The 21,967-nt window shown below is 41.4% G+C and overlaps 1 protein-coding gene across 6 annotated transcripts in view; it reads right to left on the bottom strand.

Moving 5' to 3' along the window:
• Positions 1 to 21,967, bottom strand: part of LOC120741485 (sodium/hydrogen exchanger 9-like) — a 57,985-nt gene that overhangs the window by 19,469 nt on the left and 16,549 nt on the right. For all 6 annotated transcript variants that reach the window (XR_005697634.1, XM_040044423.1, XM_040044424.1 and 3 more), the window contains exons 7-12: positions 20,620 to 20,758; positions 19,510 to 19,615; positions 16,739 to 16,827; positions 15,315 to 15,428; positions 12,335 to 12,446; positions 11,315 to 11,468 (exon numbers count right to left, since the gene is read on the bottom strand). Coding sequence is in view for 5 of the 6 variants with exons in the window: in XM_040044423.1 (XP_039900357.1) it covers positions 11,315 to 11,468; positions 12,335 to 12,446; positions 15,315 to 15,428; positions 16,739 to 16,827; positions 19,510 to 19,615; positions 20,620 to 20,758 (714 nt within the window). In the remaining variant the exon portion in view is untranslated. The remainder of the gene's footprint in view (positions 1 to 11,314; positions 11,469 to 12,334; positions 12,447 to 15,314; positions 15,429 to 16,738; positions 16,828 to 19,509; positions 19,616 to 20,619; positions 20,759 to 21,967) is intronic.

Raw genomic sequence — 21,967 nt, 5'->3', positions numbered from 1 at the left:
AGAATTAATTTCCCCTCTTGCTGTCCACCTGCATGTCTCAGCATGTCATAAGGAAACAGCCTAAATTTAGTCTCGTGGACTTTGCGGGACAGTAACTGTCCAAAAGGATGCAACGTAACATCCCAATACTGCACAAATCCAACATGAATTCTTTTTTAACAATGTTTATTTTAGTCTTAGAGGGTCTACATGCATAGTGATAATATTATCAATGCTAAAGAAAGTTAAAGGTGAGTTTGGCAAGAACTACTAGTGGCTGTGAGTTTTTGTGAAGTAAGTAAAGAAGTAAAAAGTAAAGATGCTCAGATATTGAGCTGGGTTCATGCTGAAGGCTGAACTGCTTTATGACGTCAACTTGAATAATGACTGTTAATAACTTGCAAAGTGATTGAAAATATATTATTCGCCTCTTGCATTACTGCTGACAAGTCACCGCGTTGGCATCAGGGAAATCAAACCAGATTTAATCACAAATTTATTAATCTTTCAATAAGTCTGTTACTAGTCTAGTGGCATTTGCCGGCAACTGCTACATCATTCATACCTTTGGGGCAGAACAACCCCTTTAGCATGTCTTGATTTCTCCTTCCTTCCTGTTCTCACTCCTGCCAAACTACCCTCAAGGATATGAGATCAAGTGCCTTCTTTTGAGCCACGGCAGGCTCTAAGGGGATGTCTTAATCTTTGGTTGTCGTATTTGGATGCTGCCATCTCTTTCTTGTTGAGGATCAAGGGTGATGTCTGCCGACACCACCTAAATACATCAGGAGAATCTCAGAGAAAGAAATCACTGGTAACAAGACTAACTTGACAAAGCAATTCCAATAACTTCATCCTGTTTTGTATTTTATATGTTGCCCAGGGAAATGGGCTTGTTTCTTTCCACTGCAGAGGCGACTGTAGGAATGGTTGAATGGTTAACAGCACTCTGCTTTTAGATTATTCAGTATAGAGTACTTTGCTCCATAATGCCGGCTGTACAATGTAAAATTTGTCTCCTACGACTGCAGCCAGCTGGTCTGAACATTAGTCAAATGTACCTGATAAATCGCACGTCCCAAAAACTGGTATACTGTCATGTCTGGAGACGCACAGATGAATGTGTTGCAGCCACACAAGTGGCCTGCGATAGCTGATTCTGGGTTTTGACAGGGATATTATCAACAGGCTATCTTCCACCTGCTCACTCATCTGCTGCCTCATCATCCTCTACCTTCCTCAAAATGCTGCTGCTGCTGTGGGGGAGATTGTTCTCTATATGTAGGTGCTGATGAAATTTTGAGGGCGAGTGGTGAATTATTTAAGAGGGAGGATTATGAAAGCAGTTTCTTGGCGCGTTGCTGGCGGGTATGAATCGATATGAGTCCTCCCCAGCCCCAACCCTTCCTTTCTTTTTTTTTTTTTTTTGCCTTTGCTCCTCCTGAAACCACGGACCCTCTGAACAGAAGTCCAGACACATGGCCAGGGGGCCGTGGCAGCCTGGACAGCCAGATGTACTGTGCCCCATGAAATACAGTAGATGAGAAAGCAAGCAGAAACAAGACGGGATTGTTTATCTCTGTGTGTGTGTTTGAGCGTGCAAGAGATACAGAAGGGTCTAATTCAGACTGACCACATCCACGGGAACAGATGGCGCACTCAATGGCTGCCAAGACTGTTCTCCTTTTCCTCTGGTTCTGCCTTGGGGCAGGGGTCTAACAGTCAGGAGGCCGTACACTCAGATGCTGGGCACACATACACACAAACCCACATTTCTGTGGTGAAGTGTCACCCATAGCTATGTGCTGGTTGGTTCGCACAGATGCCTTCAATGAAGATTTGATTGTATGGGCTTGATTTGTGCAGTGCCAATGCTCGGAGGCTTTCAAGGCCGAATAAACGACCATGTTCCCAGCACTCATTCTCCAGTTTCACTTGATTGTCTCTCAGTGAGTTAGTCTGCATCCATTTCGCTCTCTGTCTCTAGCCACCACCCCACACAGACACTCAGCTCCCTTCTATCTGCTGAAACAATACATTTTTCCTTCTTTCCTCATCTGTGTATTGGGAGTCCACATTTGACCAGCACTTTTGTCCTCTCTCTGGGTGATGATTTCCTGACTCTAGAAATAACAGTTGGGACTAAGAGTGCAGATTTCGGATCAAATGGTTAGGTTTTAGCCTTGTGGCGAACTTTACTGAAAAAAAAAGTCCAGCTTTTATATATATTTATATCTATATATCTATCTATCTATATATATATATCTATATCTATATATATCTATATATATCTATCTATATATAGATATATATATATATCAAATCAAATCAAATGTTTTCTTTGCTACCCATAAGTCGGCATTTTGAATTAGGTATCTCAAATTTTACCACTTCCTGGCTCAAACTTAAAATAGCTCATAATTGAGGAAAAAACTTGATATTTTGAGTTATTTTGTAATAAAATCTAGGCAAAAAAGTGCTGTGTAGGGAAATGAGCTTCCCTAAATGTTTGCATGCTGACATAAACATTCAACTTGAAGCATCACTTTGAAGCCTCAAAGAGATGTCCCAGACAGTATATGAAGATGTAGATTTTTAATGTGTCTCACCTTCTTGACTTCAGTGCTGCATTCCAAGTCTTGCCAATTAAACTGTGAGTAAAATGTTTTAATAATTCATAAAAAACGAAGGCCCAAACTGTGAAATTAAGAACTAGGTTGTAAAGAAAATCATTTTCTTTTATGCAGTACAATTGATTCTTTCAATCTTTTCTGGCTGTCTCTCTCTCATATTCTTTCTCCATCTTTCCCTCCAATGTGCCTGCTGTTAATTCTTCAAGAGGCAGACGGCTGAAATTATAGAGGGCTAAAAATAATGGCTCTATAAATAAAAGGTACCCATTGCGAGTGATTGAGAGGTGAGGTCGCGAGGCAGCTGGGGATGCTGGGAAAGCTGAATTCATTAGCCCTCTCCACTTCCAAAAGGAAGCTCCCACAACTCTCACACAAAAACAAACTGCACAGCCTCCTTGTAAACAGCACGCACAGTGATGCAGCCCTGGGATCCGGAGTGCTTCGAACTCTCTTCCTCTCTCTACCTCTGCAGCTCTCTGCAGTGCTGCAAATTTTGGCCCCGTCGATACCATCCATCAGTCCTCATTACCGCTTTCATTCTGAGCAGTCCATGCAGTCTGCATTCTTATAGCACTGTTCATCCACCAGCAGAGTGGAAAAATGTGCGCACATGTGCATTTGCATCTGTGAATATGTGAGAGGGCGTGCAGCAGAAGCACCCCACGTCTATTTTACTATTCAAACTCATGTGTGGATCCTCTTTGAGCCCACAGACACCTACCAATGTTACACACAAAACATACTGATCCAGTCCCAATATATTCTTCCCCACCTGTTTCCCTCTTTCTTTAAAAAGACCAAAAAAATGTTCATCCACAAACCCTGTGTTTATTCCATTTGCATATTTTGCATCCTCATGCGAAATGTCCCTATTTCTGTATTTATAGCATCATTGTTCCCTGAAACACTCACATGAATAGACACACATGTGGCTGCTTCTCTTGCCCTGATGTTCCTTTTAATGGTCCTCCTCCTCCCTCTGTATTGACGTCATATCCATTAGGTCGTGCCTCTGGGCCTTTTTAGTGAAAGCTGAAGCACAGGGCTCCAGTGTATGAGTCCTCCGTCCAGAGTCAATCTCCACCTGATAAACTTGCTGTATTGGCCGATCTGACAGATGCGGTTACCACGGCAATCTGTTTAGTCTTTGCACACTGCTACGACTATCAATCCACTATGAGAGTAACCTATTGAACTGTGTAGGAAAACCAGCACACCAAGAGCAGGTTGGACGCTCCCCTCAAGCTATCACCTTTTTTTGTCTGCATCCACAAACACAGACACACACACACACACTATCTACACTCCTATGTGTGTTGATAGGTAAGGTAAGATAGGACTATCTGTATCTGGTGCCCGAGAGTAACCCTGGCAGGCTAATGTGAAGAGATAACATTTCATGCCTGATCAGCATCAGAATCATAATTTACCTTCATCTCCCAGCTTCCATCTGTCTCACGATGTTCCTCTTCAATAACATCCTTACCTAGGTCCCTACCTGTTCCAGGAGCTAACGTTTTTTAAGACCTCGAATATGGCACTGAAGTCTCATCAACGCTGTAACCTTACAAGCTGAACTCCGTGACTGTTTTCCTCCTTCATAAATACAGAATGAGTTTGAAATACAACTTCAGCCTAAGCATAGCAGCGATTGCCAGGCTTCACTGGTATCAGTGTTGTGTTGCTTTGCCTAGACAAAACTGGCTAATGCCTGTTTGAGGTCATGAATATTTGGAGCTGAGAGCTCCTGCTGGAAAAAGACCAAGGGTGTATTTTGTTGGCAGATCCTCTTCCCTGAAGAGAGTCATCTGAAATGTTAAGTTAAAACCCGGCTCTTGGACACTTCAGAAGCTTAATCAGTGGTTGGTGCGGCTGGCTGAACTCGTAAGTCCCCACTGTGTGAGAGCAATGAGACTAATACAATGAAAAATAAGATTTAACTTTCGGTACAGCAAAGGATGGGGAGAACAGGGGAATAAGAGAGGTAAGGATAACAAAAACAATAAGAAGAATAAGAAGTAAGCTGCCTTTTATATTGAAAAACAACAGTGACAAAGTGTTCAGGGCTCAGTATTGTAGCTCCAATCCATCACTGGATCATCGGCCTTCATTAATAATGAATGTGTTTTGTTGGCATACAAAGTGGAGTGCAAAAAATGGACAGATGCATGTTATGTGACAAAACAGACTGACAGGGAGACAGCTACCTAACCCCCTCAATCTATTCGTTAAAAGGACTAAAGAAAGACGAGCATTCTTACAAGTTCTGACGTTCACAAGGCTATTGTACAGCTAAGATTGAAATCTCAATACTGAATATATATTCCATTTTTTAAGGGAAGAAATTATAGTATTTGTTCCCTGTCTAAATTTCAAAGTCATTCCTTGTTGTAGATTTGTTTTCTAATACACACTTTTCTTGTGTTTTTCCATCTTCCTTTGTTGCAAAGCAATCACTTTGACTGAACAGAATAAAGAATATACCAATGATGGATTTAAGCTTCTGTCTCTCTGTCCCCGTTGTCTTCTTTCATTAACAGAAGGGGCAAACCTATGCAGGAGCCATTCATCTTTGGAGTTCTTTGAAGTATCTTCCCTCCGATCAGGTTGACGTCTCTTTATTATGGGCAGTGTGTATTTGCCTGTGTACATGAGGATATGTGGCTGACTTTCCTCTCTCCTTCAGCCTACTATGAAGAGGGAGGATCTACACGTGTTAAGTCTTGTTCTAATACTCTAAGACTTGAAAAGGGCAAAAACTGCAAATGTACATTATAATTTGATGAAAGCTGCTGTTAAAGCTCCCAATATTGACACTTGAGAGGCAGATGGATGTCAAAGGCACAGAAAGAGAAGGAGAGAGGGAGTGAGAAAGAGGTAAGAGGTCAGTGGGGCATGAAGGAGAGTAAGTGACATCAGTTTTCCACCCGTCCATCTGTCCTCTCAAAACAAGCAGGCCAGTCATTAGCCAGACTCCAGCTGTTATGCCTTAGCCTCCAAATTTTGAATACTGCTCATTTGAATGCACACACACACACACACACACACACACACACACACACACACACACACACACACACACACACACACACACACACACACACACACACACACACACACACACAGCAGCAGAGAGCAAAGCCTGCCCTCAATAGGCACCATGAAGTATTTTGAAATGGCATAATTTCACAAAGGGCAAATGGGATACATGGGAGCTTTCTTCTCTTCTCACATCCTCGATCAATCATCTTCACGACATGAAGAACGCAGGTTACACAAGTCTATAGCCGACCTAGGCTCTTTGTGAGGCTGTACAATGCAAGAGCTGAGATCTTAGTAAAATCCTTACAATGATACTGTTAATAGTGATAGCTGGCAGTTAATTTTCACTATGCTTTCTGTCACAAGTTAGCCTCCTTGTTGTAGCTATGCACAGAGCTTATGTTGATAGAAATAACCTTTGTTTCCCCCAAAATTTGATTCTTTGGGGGTATTACTTCAAAACTAATTAAAAATGACTGAATTGACTGAACTCACATTTTTATGGCAACAATTTTAAAATGTAGCCTAACATTCAACCACTCAAACTGTTTTTTCTGTTCAGGAATGAGGGAACTAAGTGTAATTTAGGATATTAGTGAAAAATAATAATAATAAGCTTTATTGTTTTTCTTATTTTTGTAAAACAGCAAATTTCAGCATTAAAACATTAAAAACACAAAGAAGTATTCTGGTAATTACCAGTACTGTTAATTTAGGGCAGCTGTGGCATAAACCTTACATTGTGCGTTGGTTTAGTAATTTTAAGCAATGTATGTTTTTTTGCCAATAAATACATGAGTATGCAAAGCACCAGTTCACTGCTAGTAATAGATGATCATAAATAATAACAGTGATTGAGGAAAATGATGACATTCAAAATGAAATGGCTTGAAGAGGACATGACTGGCTATTCTTCAAAGCCTACTGGCCCCAGACTGCTCACTGTGACTGAGTTTCAAATCCCCCATGGGGCACCCTGCCACCTCCAGCCCACATTAAAGCCGAGGAGATGGACCGAGACTGAGAACCAGAAGTGTGACACACACTATGCATCTGAGTGTGTCTCTGCGTTTTGTTTTTTTCCACAGGCCAACATATAATTATGTCAACTATTTATAGCTGTTATAATTATCGGTGCCATGCATCAGATGAATATAGCAAAAATAAAAATGATTTGAAAGTAACTTGTTCTGAAGTCCACTGCAATCTTCCCCAATGTTTAAACACTGGCTTCGCAATAACAATAAAATTCCTCCTGCTGTCAGACTTTACTGCACTGCATCAAGGTTGAGCTTTCATCTTTGGTTGGTTAGCTCCTCCTGCACTTGATTGCACTTCAGTGAAAACAGAACCCCCTTTTTTTGTTCCTTTTTAATGTTATTTTTGGAGTCTTTATTTTGGGAGTTGGTCTTCCAAAATTTGTGTTGCACCCCCTGCTGAGTACAACAACATCTCTGGAGGTTGCCATTGAGCTTACGAAAGAAGCGCAACAATGCAGAGGAGGAGAACCAGAGAATATAACGATTACACGGCTTTGCAGTTGTGTCCCAATATATCAATAATTACAAGGGACTGTACGATCAAGAAAAATAGCATTTTCATTACCACGTGCAGTAAGGTGTAAATAATCAGTTTATTTTGTGGCATCATGATGAAACTCATGCTGCTGTGAGTGTGGGCAATAATGTACCCTGAAATTGAGACTGAAATGGAGGAACTGTAGAGGGAGAGGAGGACTGGGAGACAGTCTAGCTTTAAAAGCACATTTCATCAAGTGAAGTGTGATGTCTGGACAGTGAGCTGAAAACTGAGGGAGTCTTTTATTACACAGTGCTCATATGGTCCATGGTTTTAACAGTCTATCTAAGCATGCAGCACATGAATTTCACATTGCAGTCTAAAAGACTCTTCACCCCCTCTAAGCTCAGCTCACTCGTGTGTAGCATGCATCAATGGCTTTGTATTCGTGTACTTGTTTGTGTGTCTGTGTAGCACAACGTGAGCCTCTATAGATAGAAGAATAGAGGAAAAAAAAAACAGTGCAATCAAATACATTTTTCCCCATTTGTGCCTGGCTATAAAAGCTACTTTCTTTGTCCTTCTTGAATTCTTGTGTCCACTTTGTGGTTAGAAAACTCCCAGTATCTTTTATAATGAGAGATAAAATTCTGATGTCAGTTTGTAAACAACCTTCACTGACAGATAATCTGGTCATTTCCTGTCTTAGGCAGTCATGTAAAAAAACGAAAGTTTCCTATGAAGTCCAGTGAAACAACAAAGAACACCCCATGCCCTCATTATCTTGTTAAACCACCTTGAGCAGCAGTAACTGGAAGAAATCATTTTCTGTCTCTCACATGGTTGTGGAAGAATTTAGGCCAACTCTTCTTTACACCATTGTTTCAGTTCATCGAGGTTTGAAGGCACTCCTTTACGCACAGCTCTCTTAAGGTCCTGCCAGAGCTTTTCAATCAGGTTCAAGTCCAGACTTGAACAGGGCAAAGGCAAAAACATGATTATTTTATTTGCCAGCCATTCTGTTGCAGACTCTTGGCTGTGTTTGGGAGCATTGTGCTGTTGCACAACTCAATCTGGACCAAGCTTTAGGTGATGGGCAGATGGTCTCACATTTGACTCTAGAATACTTTAGTATACAGAGTTTATAATAAACTCAATGAGTGCAAGCTGCCCAAGTCCTTTTGCTGCAAAACAAATCCAAATGGCAACTGTCAAGTACCCCACCGTGCTTGACAGTTGGTATGAGGTGTTCACGCTGATATGCTGTGCTTGGTTTTTACTAAACATGGTACTGCACATTATGGCCAAACATCTCTGCTTTGATGTCGTCCGTCCAAAGGACATTGCTTCCAGATGTCTTGAAGTTTGTTCAGATGCAACTTTGCAAAGCTAAGCTGTGCTCCCATGTTGTTTTTAGATAGAAGAGGCTTTCTCCAGGTAACTATCCAAATAAGCCACATTTGTTCAGTCTTTTTTAAACTATACTTTCTGTCATGCACTTTAACATTTAAGGTCTGTAGACTCAAAGACGTACAGTATCTCTTGTGTTGTTGTTTTTTTTTTTCTGTAACTTCCACGCCTGGGAAAATTATGTAATTTTGTTAGCACATACCTGATCGCTCCATACAAGCAAAACTGCCAAAACTTCTGTTTTATCGAGCTGCTCACACTTGCTGATTATCAGTTAATCAAGTGCATCTGATTAACAGCACCTGGCTGCTGGTTACCCATTTAATTCCCATGGAGGCAGTAAGGGCGTGCTTAAGTTTTTCACAAGTCTACGCATGTAAGAGCACTCTGATATGCTTTTATGCACCCACATATCTTTTCAGTAGCAAATTACCTTTAATAGAAGAGAATACGACATAACGAAGTCTTGCTTTAGCATTTATAAATAGCACTTTACATACAGATTTTTGTACCTTTGCTTTCTGACCAAGAGGCAGTGCAGACTCCCAAATATTTCTCCTTAGTTTTACAAGTTATAACTTCTTGTGTTTTTCAAGTTCTTTCTAACTCTGCACACCCTCTTGCACTGTATATACAGAAATAATTTTACACAGAGTACAACTTTCAAAGACTCCTCCACAAAACCACTTTATATTTCAAAGATGGAATAGGAGGTAAATTTGCTCCAGGTGAAGAAATGTAATGTATTATTCACCAAAATGAAGTCTTTCAAAATTGCTTCTTGTCCCTTTACTTCATGCAATCGGTTGAGGGAAGGGAGATGAAGAGGGAAGCAGTCGTGGGAGTTTGGGATGGGAAGTGAGGAAAAGCATTATTCTCTGAAACATGACAGCCCTGGAGGCACGACGCACTGTACTGTGATGCGTTGACGGAATGACTACTCATAAAGACAGTCATGTCATGTGGATAAACAGCAGGCAGATGCATTATTCAGGACAAATATCCACAGGTGCACATGTAGAGTATGTACACAGACACAAAAGCAAGAAGAAGGGAGGGAGTGGGAGGTATAACAGCAATACAACTCAACAGCTCTCTCTAAATGTAAGGGTCTAACATAATGGATGTAAAGATTTACAGTACATGCCAGTACAAATCAAATTAAAGAAATATACATGATTTAACCAGCTAGAGATGGTTGTGGGTGGAAATGAGAGTAGATCAGCAGTTTCTGAAACATTGCGATGCTCCATGATGAATTCAGTAGGTTGTCTTGACTATATCTACATGTGTAAATGAGTTGCTGCCACGTTATTGGCCAATTAGATATTTGTATTATCAGTTAACTGAGCAGGTGTACCTAATAGAGTGTCTGATTTTTGTATATGTTTTTTTTTTTTTACTTTAGCTGTACAAAAAGCTTTACAAAATGTTTCTCATCCCACAAATGTTGGCAAATCTGCTCTCCATGGCACTGGCCATCCTTTGGTTGCAACTCAGTGTCTTGCTCAAGGACACTTCAGTATGCGGAGTGGCTGAGGACTGAACTGCTTGATTAGTGGACAGCCAAATGCCTTAAAACCTTCGCAAAGCAGTTCAGCTTGTACCACACAAAAGAAGAGGGTTTGTGGATACAAATCCAGCATCCGGGGAGATCTCACACGGATACTGGCTCTTTCTCTGGTTCATAAACTGTGGAATTACAATTAAATGAAGCTTATTTGGCTATAAAAGCTCAAATGAACAACTAGATTCAATTACAAAAGCCAATCTGCAATTCATTAGCAGCAGGTTAGCTCCAGGTTTTGCTTCTCATCACAAATTGTGCTGCTGTGTGTTTCAATTTCCCATCAAAGGAGCTTTTGGACCTACTGTACAGCTGGACTGACGCAATCCTACAAGCCAGATCTCATCCTAAGATCCTCAGACACACATTTAGCTCTTCTTTACTTACTGTATATTCTTTTACTGTTTTGTTTTTTGTTGTTTTTTTGCCCTTGATCAACATTTGTTTATGGTTTATCTTTTCCACTTAACAAAATTTGTCCATATTCATCATTTTATTAATTTTTATTGAAGTGTCATTTATCCTTGAAAATCAGGCCGTGTTCACTATTATGTACTTCCTATTATTATACCGAACACTTTGCATTTAGTTGATTTGTAAGGATATCTTTCTTAGAGTTGCATCAAGCTGAAACCATGTACACCGCACAGACTTCTTTCACAGACTGTGGGAGTCAATTATACCACTGTGATCTGGGCCATAGATTACCCTTTAACAATATAAGTATCTAATTACCGCCTTGCATCCTTTACGCCTCTTCTGCGCTCTTTAATCATTATCACCCACTGGCCTTGATCGCAGTATACAGACTTTAAATCTTTCGATATGTGCTCCCATATATATATATGAGCACATATTTTACTATTATCTGTGTGGAGCACCTGTGCACTCCAGCTGTGCCAGTCACTAATGGAGGGCACGTTTGCACAAAGGCTGTGTGTGGATGGTGAGGAAGAAGAGGAGGGGGCTTCAGAATTCAAATGTGCTCCTTTTACAAAGAGCTGTTGTATTTTGAGAGAGAATACATGTGAGAGTCTAATTAAGTAAATTTGTGGGCACTGGCAGAACAAATGAAGAAGACACAGATGGGCAGATGGAGAGACAGGACGACAGGTCTTTCGCGCATCCCACTATCTGTATCACTCGACAAGGCGTTAGAACCAACCTGATGTCCAGATGCCGCAGCATGGGATCAGCAGCCATACCAAGTACCCAGATGGTCAAGACAATCATCAGTAGGGTGGTGGTGAAGATGGTGTGACTCGCTTCTTTAGCTGTGACTTTTACAGCCAGACTGAAAGCCACAGCCCCCCTCAAACCTGAGGCAAGAGAAGACATTTCTGAGCAAACAGCTGGATTAATGCCTTCCATTAAACCACCAGACAACCATCTACCAACCAATTACACAGAAACTGAGCCAGTTAATAACTCTGTCAATGGGTAACAAATAACACCCTGACAGTCACTATCATTGACCACTTGCTGACCAGCAAATAGCCCTGAAACAAACTCCAAGATTGCTGTACAGTGGTGACATAATGCTTAAAGCCAAAACAATTCCCAGAGCAAATCCTTTTCTGAAAAAAAAAAAAAAAAGATGAGGGAGGTGATAGCGGCGACGGTGGGGGAGTTTTGAAAAATAGCAAGACAAGGGCTTTTTATAAAGAAACCTTACGTAAGACGTAAAGTGGGTCAGACAAGCAGAGAAACATGCTGCTGTGGCGCTACCCCACATCAAAGGTTCCCTTCTCCTGCATCATCAAATCATTCAGGGTGCCAACCGCTAGTCTCAGATACCTCAGATAAGTAAGACTAAGACTTCTATATATGCTTCCACTCACAGGTAACAAATAGATAAAAAGCTTCTTTAAAAAACATAAATCTCAAATTCAGACAGTATTGATTAATGCAAAAATTCTTCCTCCAACAAGGTGAATTATTCTAAACCCCGAGGTAGGTGCTGGTCTTTGTGTTCGCCTTAACTGACTTAATGCGCACACCAGCTCGCACTTATTCCACAGAGGACACATTTTCTCAGCATCTCTACTCATGCCATTAGCTGCAGGCGAAGAGGAGAGTGGAATAATTAGAGCTTTCATGGGATAAATCAGGGTGAAAGTTTTCTTCTTCTCCCCCCCCCCCCAGTCTCTCGTAGCAAAAACAACAACTAGAATGAAAAGTGTACCTGCAAACATCATGAAGTGCTGGAACTTGCAAGGTATCTTGTTTGTGCGACCCAGGTTCAGCAGGAAAGATAAGGGGTAGATGTTGAATGCTCTTGAAATAAAGACGGACAGCTGTATGCATTGAATGCAGATTAAGGAGAACATTTATGAGACTTGCAGGTTTCACGGAAAGTTGATCATTCGGTCTTATACTGTCGAAAATCTGCCGGGGAATAAAAAAGTGCCGTAAATTACACTGGTTAACTGGATATCATTGATAAGTAATCACATTTTTTGCTCAATTCTTTGCATCCAGAAATAAATAAATGCAACACTGTGAGGTCAGGCTATAGACGTCCACCTGTGAATAACACTAAATATTACGCACGTGCGCAAACACGCGAAGAAAAAAAATCTCTGGATATTTTCCGTTTGGGATGAAAACACGGCAACGTGGCACCATGCTGAGGCATGAAGCCAATCAGGCTGCGCCAGCTGTCTCTGCCCTCCACACACACTTTGATGTCTCACGTAGGATGAGACTGAATGCTAAGTGTCCTGGGCAGAAGTTATCAAGATGATATCTGTACAATTACCAGGGACATAGCTGCCATCCAGGATACACGTCACGTCATCGGTCATGCTTTTAGAAGAAGTTAGAAATACAGCCTCAGATCCTCTCATAGGTTTTTTTTCCCTTTTTGATAGTCTGACGTAAGTTAAGGGTAAGCTGAGCGAACCAAAGTGAAGAGGGTCTGGAAAGCTCTTTGCTCTTAAAAAAGAAAAAAAAAAAGATCCTCTTTGAAATTTGTTGCATAAAAACTAATCTGTGCAGACAGGTAACCCTTCTTTGGTATCAGAAAGAGAAGGGATTTGAGTTTATCCTTAGTAAGTCTAAATATAACGGTATAAATAAAGGGACCAATATTTTAGGCAGGACACCTCGGCCTGACAGGGCTATTACTAAAACAGTACTCCCTCGCACCCTGCAGTCAATATTACATCTCACGCACCCTATGGATTTTCAAAAGCAATATCCTGCTCCCAAAAGCAGTCATTTTTCTTTATCAAAGGCCTCTGAGCTATTCGAATGGAGGTAATTAAGCACTTTCATCTCAGCCTCATTTCCAATAAAGCCTATCTCTATTGTCACTGGCAAAGGCTGCAAGCTACAGCGATTAAAATCTACAGCATAACCAAAGAGCGATTAACAGGATGGAATCACTGGGGTTATTTCTTTTTCATAGACACTTTTAGAGCCATAAAACTGGAAACCGACCTCCACTTATTCATGTTTGTCCATCCGGTTGATCTTCCTGTATGTGTACATAGCCAGCCGGAGCTTTTTAAAACTCCTATTAAATTCCTGTGCACTCGTTCCCCACATTTCCTGACTTCCATCTAATGAAGGTGGATTGCCAAAAACACATTTTAAAGAAATCAGACCCAATGCTCAAATCATTTGTTTCTTTTCTTTCTTTCTTTTTTTTGCTGGACATAAGAGTACTGGAATAAAGAATCTGCTCAGTCAACTATTTCTGCGGCCCCTTTGACCCTATGGTAGAAGATGGATTGTAATAATAATTGCTGGCCATCTGGGCACTGGACTGTGAAAGAACAGCTCCTTGGAGTGCAGCCACTAGAGTCGCTCCTCCAGCATACACTATGGTCGTGCCAGCTCTCAGGAAAGGACAATTGTACAGCAAGCAGCCATCAGTCCATCACTGCCCAATCATTTCTCTCAGAAAGCAAAGCTGACGGATACAATAAAGCTTCTGAACACGAGACATCTGTTATGATAGTAAGATTTTTCTATTTATCATTAAAGAGCAGATCGTTTTTTGATAAGATGACTCGAGTTCTATCGCCATTGTACTCTGGTCTACAGAGGCTGCTGCCAGGGGAGAAACATATGCATCTCCTGCCTGTGATGGATTTCTTCCTGTATCATATTTGACACTATATGCAAAATATTAAATCTAGACAGAAGCTATGAACTTTGGATGTCTCCGAGCATATTTTTTTCAAAACCTGGCATTTGTTTTTGATATTAACTGTGATTTTTTTTCTGCTAAACAGCATAAATATCTAGATGTCAAGACTAGCTGATTAATGTAACAGCTTTTTGGTCTAACTTTAAACACTGTAAAGTGACAGAAAAGTAAGAAAATGGCAAATTCTCTCATTTTCGTTGCTATAAGATAAATGTGAGGCGGCACGGTGGTGTGATAGTTAGCACTGATGTCTTACACCAAGAAGATTCAAATCAGCCAGGCATCTTAGGGCTCGTTTGTGTAGAGTTTGCATATTCTCCTTCCCACAGTCCAAACACATTCATGTTAATTGGTGATTCTAAACTGGCTGTAGGTGTGAATGGTTGTCTGTCTCTCTGCATTAGCCCTAAAACTTGTCCGGGGTGGGGCTGCTTGCTCTACGATAGCTGGAATATTTTTGCTGATTAATTTTGTGCTTCGTTATTCACATTCACAATATGATTCATATTTGAAATACAACCAATCAACATTTTCTCATTTTTGTGCAAAACACAGAACAGAAAGCGTAAATCTTTACATCGTGTTAAAGATGCAGAAAAAGCTAAAACAGCGTCATCTTCAATCTGCTAAATGAAAGAACGGTAAGATTATTTTAAACAGCAAAAAGATTTAAACAGTTTAATTACAGCGTTGCTAAAGAAAAACCAAACAAAAACATCAGTAACAATAAGAATCTGTAGAGATCTTGACTGCAGGAAACCAGCTGGATGACATTTGCAGAGCTCTCAAGATCACCGCCCCTCCCTCTCTCCCCCAAGGACTGGGGAAGTAACAGTATTGCAATGAGGTAGCAAGAAATACAACAGGATAACCAGTATGATCTACTAAATGACTTGTCATTAAACTAATAGGAGACAGAACTGAGTCCTGTTCCTGAGATGGGAGTGGAATTCAGAAGCTGCACAACAGGGGGTAAAGTCCTCTGTCATACAGCAGAAAAGGATACAAGTGCCCCAGAAATGAAGTGTGGTTCAAATTTATGGCAAGTGAACTTCAACAATATATATCCCATGTAGCCGAAGATGGAAATCTCCCCGAGGAAGTTGAAGACTTCAAAGAGCTGCAAATTATAAAAGGGATTGAGAGGATCATGAGAGAGAAGGTCATCTGAGATCATCTGTTCGAAGTGTGTGTGTGTGTGTGTGTGTATGCTTGCTGTTAGAAACACATAAATCTATTTACAGAGTCTCATTCTGGGTATCTGCCTCCCCTTGAGGACAAATGGGTCAAACAAGCAGGGCACAAGTGAGTGTTTATGGTTAGGCCATATTAAGGTTAAGGTAGGGGTCAGAATCAGCCGAGCACTGAGTACACAATGAGTGCAGTCAACTTGACATCCTCTGAAAAAACAACTTTGTGTGCCGAAAGATGGCTGAAAGTGAAGTAGAGGAATGGATAAATAGCATTAGATCTGTACAAACACGACAAATCCAGTGTTTATGTTATTCCCTTTGAGGCGGCAGCTGCAAACATCTACAGCTCGAGGGCATAATATGGTTTCCTGTAACAGCAGACATGTTCTTGTCATCATCTTTGTGTGAAATAATTTCATTTGAAGCGTACTGGGGGATAAAACAGCACATCTTTAGGGACCCAAAAAGTCATATGCTAATGAACTCTGCTTTTTATTAGAAGATTATTACAACTCATCGACTCAGGCTCCAGCTTGTCACGTTCTAAGCCAAGCTGAGGAACTTTGGTGTCATATACTGTTCATGCAATGGCATTAAATTATAAGAGATGATACAATTTCATTAACCATATTTTTTATTTCTTATATGATTTAGAGCTCTGGTTAAAAAAAAAAAGATATCCAGCTGAATAAGTGCACTTTTTGGGGATCATAGAAAGAAAAGTATCGGTCCTACTAGCTATTCAACTACTGCCTGTATACACTCAATCACATTTTACCATAAGCTGCATGTATAAACCCTAAAAAATACAGATAGAGGCATTCTGCCAAGTGAACATGCTCTCCCGCATAGCCAGTCCACTTTATAGGCAGAGGCTTCAACTGTGCTGCCTTTTAGGAGTGTCTGTGATAAACAGTTAGCTGCACTATGGTGCTGATAATGAATAATAAATGCACAAATAAGTATATGTGTGTACTTCTGATTTGTTTTGCTCCTCTATGAAGCTTGCTGGCAAAGTGTGACAGTGTGCTAGCCTCCATCTGTGCTCAGCCTTTTAAGTAGATAGCTGGAGACTGATGTCCCACACGGACGCCCGCTGGACAACTGAGCACTAATGGCAATTAATGAGCGCGAACTGCAAATGCTGGCGACAAGAGTCATTCTACACAAACGAGAAGACTAAAAATGACTGTCAAGCAAAAGGAAAACAAGTTTCGGTTGCGCTCTGTTAACCCACCTGCTTGATCCTTGCCCTGCCCTCAGAGGACAAGTTGAGAACTGTGTACCTTGCCTGACTCAAGCCGCAAAACATCACTGCCACAATACCTGAAAGATAAACAATACTTCTGAAATGAATGAAAATTCAAAAATGATATAGCCCCCCCACCACCTAAACAACCCCCCAAACATCCACGGCATCTTCTAAATGTGAGCATTTACATTTTGTGGACAAAGCTCATAGATGAGAATCCTGTCAACAGCAGGGAGTTGATAATGCGCCGGATCTGATCAGCTGAAAGTATGCGAAACCACTTATACGTGCATATATTAGTAATCAGGATGAGAGAATCTGTATGTTTGGGAGCTGCTTAACACACAGAGGCTTGAGACTTGTCACGCTGAGAATATGGTGTAGGAGGTTCTACCATCACAGGAGGATCATTTCTGAAAAGAGCTTTTGTCTCCATGGTTCAATCCATGTTTTTTTGTTAACAAGCCAGAGACGCCGACATTCAGAAAAAAGTGGGGAAGTGAGGACAAAGATCAATTAAATAAAAGCACTGTTACAGTAATTCATGTAAGCACTGGTTTATAACATCCAAAAATTAAACCCTCCTGTGTGCAGCCACTCATATAAAAATTAACCGGATCAGACCAGCCCAACCTTGCATCCACCCACTCTCCTGGTTCCAATAAAAATGTGCTGCCCAACCCAACTCAAGCATCATTATATATCTGATAAAAACATTTACTTGTCCAGATACACGAGGCTCTGGAAACGATTAAAAAAAAAAAAGTTTTAAAAGTGACATCACAATCACAATGTCAGTTGCGTGGGAGGAGATACTAACAAAAAACAAATGCACGACAAGCAAAGTACAAAAAGGAAAGACGTACAGACAGCAGCCTCTGCTCCTAAGACAGAGGGTGGAGAGAGTGATTAGGCTCACAGGGGAGGCTGGTTGGACCAGAGAGCTGGAGTTTGAAGCACAAAGCATGAAAGGTGGGCTGCTGCCTCGCAGGACACGCTTGGTTCATTGCAGAAATTCGATTTCACATTTTAGCTTCCTTCTCATTGAGCGAATCACAGAAGGTGGAAAAATGTGAAACTGCTGCGATGGGTATAGCAATAGGTAGAAGACAGGGTTGGCTGTAATAAATATGGCAGCAGAGACAAAATAGCAGCTGTGGTTCAGACTGCTAAATTAAGCCAGTCCATTAGTCTCTCTTCACCATCCGCCTTTACATCGGGATGCTGACACGGACCTGCACTATGCTAGTTCCAGTAATGCTTGGTCAAAATATACCTCTTAGCATTGTGCAACGACATCTAATGGAGCGCGCCATCGTGGCAGATCTCATTTTGGTTCCATTTGGTTGGGGGCAACAACATCGTCCTTGGTTTACATAACACTGACAGAGATAACACATCACCTATCTGCTGCATTAAGTCTCTTTCTAAGTCTTTTCCACACAGAGCACTTTGCAACAGATTAGATGCTTCTCATAATGAGCAGTTGTGAGGGGCATAAGATTAATGACAGCAGGGCTCCCTGCAAGGCTGAGGGTCATTAGACACACCCTCACTAAACTCTAGCAATTAACAGAGACAGAAAGAGCCTCGATTACCAAAGGACACCAGGGAGGACTCACATCAGTCATTGCATTCTTTGGTATGATGTGCTGCCTCATCTCAAAGCGACCATTAAACGCCTTTACCGTTAATGCTGTATAAGGTATAGGGTACCATTCATCACCGAAACAGTAATTTTCACTACCTAGACAACAATATCAGTATTAAACTAGATTTTATAACAGTGAAGGTTTCAAGTCAAAACAAAGTATTAAAACCAGCCCAGGAAATGCATGTAGAAATATGCTTCTACTAGAAAACTAGAGGCTCTGAGAATTACCGACTGAGGTTTTTCTGTGGTGCGACTCCCACACTGGGCAGTATTTAAAATGCGCTTTATAAACAGGGCATCTGGAATTTAATGGACAAAGGTCAAGCTTTTTCATTAAAACCATCTTCTCTGCCTCCACAGGCCACAGGGAGCAGTGCCAAGGAAGAGAGAGCTCTACAGCATCAGCGAATCGAGTGGAACGGCCCGGGAACAATAATACTAATGTGCGCTAATGTATACTCGACTTATATTTCAAAACAACATTACACCACATCAGTAAAGAAACAGAAGACAATTCTAGGCAGCAGAGTCGAGAAATGGTCTTTTCCAAACATGAGTTTGCAAAGATACGTCATCACTTTGACTTTCTTAAAGAGCAGCCACTCTGGGTAAGGACCTGTAAGTGGTGTCATCTCCAAACTAAAACTACAAGCGTTCTCAGGGAGAAGCAGCTATTTTAAAATGAGAAGAATAGGACTGGTACTTCCAGTTGTCTGTGATGAGAAGATTCTTGGAACAATGCAAAACACTTTGTGGGTTAAAGAGTGCATCTGACTGAGAGATCACTGACTGTACAGGGAGTGTTGGTTGATTGACCAAAAAAACCAAAAAGCTGAATCTTGTATGCAAGCAGGGAATTGTGCAGATGGTCATGACTGGACAGCAGTATGTGCGCACATTATTTCCAGGTTTTTGGAGTGTGAGTGGAAACAGAAAATGCCTTGAAGCCAGTCAAACAGATGCTGGGTGTCACTGATACTGTAGAGCAGTATGCGAGCCAGCGCGAGCAGTTGAGAAGAGACGCCTGAGGGGAGAAGGGCAGCTACCCAGAGCACTGACGTGGCCACAGACACACAAACAACATAAGTCACACAGTGTTCACCTGATAGCCCGCAGGCTTCAGCCGAGAGGTAGCTGCTCCAGGACAGCAAGAAGAAAACTGACGTTTCCAGCAGGGGATTTTCATGCAGCCGAGTGAATTTGGTGAGGTGAAATGAAAGTTAAAGATACATAAGATAATCATGAAGTATTTAACACTTTGCAACAGGCCAGGGTTCATATTGCAAATGCAGGACAGATTTCCCACTGTTGCACAAGTGCATTCCAGTGCTACAGTCTGGAGATAGAGAAACTGCGGTACGCTGCCTGCAAAAATAAAGCAACTGCAAATAGTGCTCAACAAGCGTGGGGATCGCCCATACAGAGTAAACACGGGCAGTGAGCTCCACTGTCCCACATCCCCTCCGGCAAAGCTTCGGTGCAAACCATAGAGCAATATTTTACACGGTGTTCTGGGCAAAACAGTAGACACTAGAATTTTCATATTTCTGACAGCCACATAGAAAGAAACGAAGGGTAGGTTTGGCTACTGGAAATATTACAAAGTTAGGCCTGAAGGGTATTTAAGAGGCTGCGCTTAAAATACTCCTCGGGCATGCAATAATAAAAATACACCTTCTTAAGCCTGATTGTTTTTGTAATTAATAAGGACAGGTGTGGTTATTAATTAAAAGATAAATGAGCAACTACACATCAAAGTGAATTTCTTTAACAAATAGCAGACACAAGAGCAGGATGCTGCTATGGTTAGCATCAGCAAAATCTAATAAATGCTCACTTTGTGGTTTGCCTACACCCAGAGATTAGTCACTGTAAATAAGAGCTGAGTCCTGGCCCAAACCCCTCATGACACATTCCCATTTTTCATCCTAAAGTCTAATTACTTGAAGATCAGAGAGAAACGCCGGACGACGGCGCAAGTCGAAACTTCATCATAGGCTATTGGCTTGATTGACGACCTCTCTGCAGCCATTAATGTCGCAGGAGCACTTTAGACTTTAGCTGCATCGCTTTTGTTGGTAAAAGTGGTACAGTAGGGGTTTGTTAGAGAAGCAATTATAGTGTTGAGGAACAGGATATACTGCGGCGGATGCTGAGGTGATAATTGAGTCTGGGGTGTAGAGGCAGAGATGGGACGGGATGAAAAGGATATGAGGGCTGTTATTACCGTGAAAATGAGACCTAAGAGGAAGGAGCCAATGAGCACTTGGAGGAAAAAAACAAAGGCGTGGAGAAAGGCAGTGGGGTTGAAGATGAGTCCTGCATCCATCTGGGTGTAGGTGGTGATGGCACTAGGAGAAACATGAAGCAAATGCAAACAGAGCCGTTATGGAACAAAAACAAGCCAGAGGCATAATTACAACAGAGACACTTTGATTGCTACAGATGCTGAGAATACAAATTAAAAAAAAAAGAAAAAAAAAGTTTATGACTCTGCAATAAGAACAGTCATCAGAAATATGACCAACTGGGTTCTTAGTGGAAAACAATGAGCATAAATTTACATTCTTATTATGCTGAGCTAAGTGCTATTTACTGGAGTCATTCCTTTTTTAGATTACATGGTTTCCCTTAGAACTTCCATCTTTTCCCGAAAAAGAAAAAAAAAAATTAGGATTTTTTCTTTGTTTCAGAGACATCTCAGTGTAGTTAGTAAGAAACAAGTAAAAAAGAAAAGATGGCAGCATTATTCACACTGCTATAAATATTTACTTTGTGAGAGGAAGGGAGGCCTCCATATGGAAGTCATTGAGTGCAAAAGAGGCCTCACAGGGAGGACAGAGGGAGGAAGAAATTGTGTGCATGTCTGTGTGTGGTGGGATGGAGGGGGTGCCTGTGGTAATGCAAGCCCAGACAAGCGACCAAGAGAGTGGCTGATGAACCAGTCTGCCTTTGTGGAATGACACAGTCTCTTTAGCCGGCAAAGACCCTCCCATGTACTCCCCCGTGGACTTAGATTGTTTTAAATGAAACACAAACTATGGAATCAGCAAAAACGGTAGCAAAGTGGCACTTGTTTTGTTTCCCTGCATTTAATGGGACCCAGAGCTACTGCTCACAGTAAAGAAACAAACACACCGCGCACAGCATCTGGTAGCCACTCATATATACTGTAAGTATAAGTTGTCTTATACTCCTACTAACATTAAAATAGTTTTGTTTCTGCAATTTCAGTACCATCAGGCTGGAATGAGCAAGCACACATCACAACAGGCCCTAATCTCTATAGCGGGAGGGGAAGAATCAGTCAAGCTATGGTAATGAGCTCAGCATGCTGAAAAGGGGAAATCTATTACCCCCCTCTCCTCCCTGAAAAGAAAGACTCCTGTGGTGCATTTGCCCACTAGTCAGTGATCAGAGTGACCTTCTGGAGACTGTAACTTCAGATGGTTTGGGCCGTTATCCCAGTTGGGATCCCAAGATGTTAAAGCAGGACCTGGCTGAATGGTGGCTGGGTTAGGGCTGCTGGAGCAGGACGTTTTGCGACTGTGAGATGGCAC

This window comes from Simochromis diagramma, unplaced genomic scaffold, assembly GCF_900408965.1.
Source record: "Simochromis diagramma unplaced genomic scaffold, fSimDia1.1 OVJJ01000602.1, whole genome shotgun sequence".
Classification (NCBI taxonomy): Eukaryota; Metazoa; Chordata; class Actinopteri; order Cichliformes; family Cichlidae; genus Simochromis; species Simochromis diagramma.
This window is presented reverse-complemented; position numbering and strand designations above follow the sequence as displayed.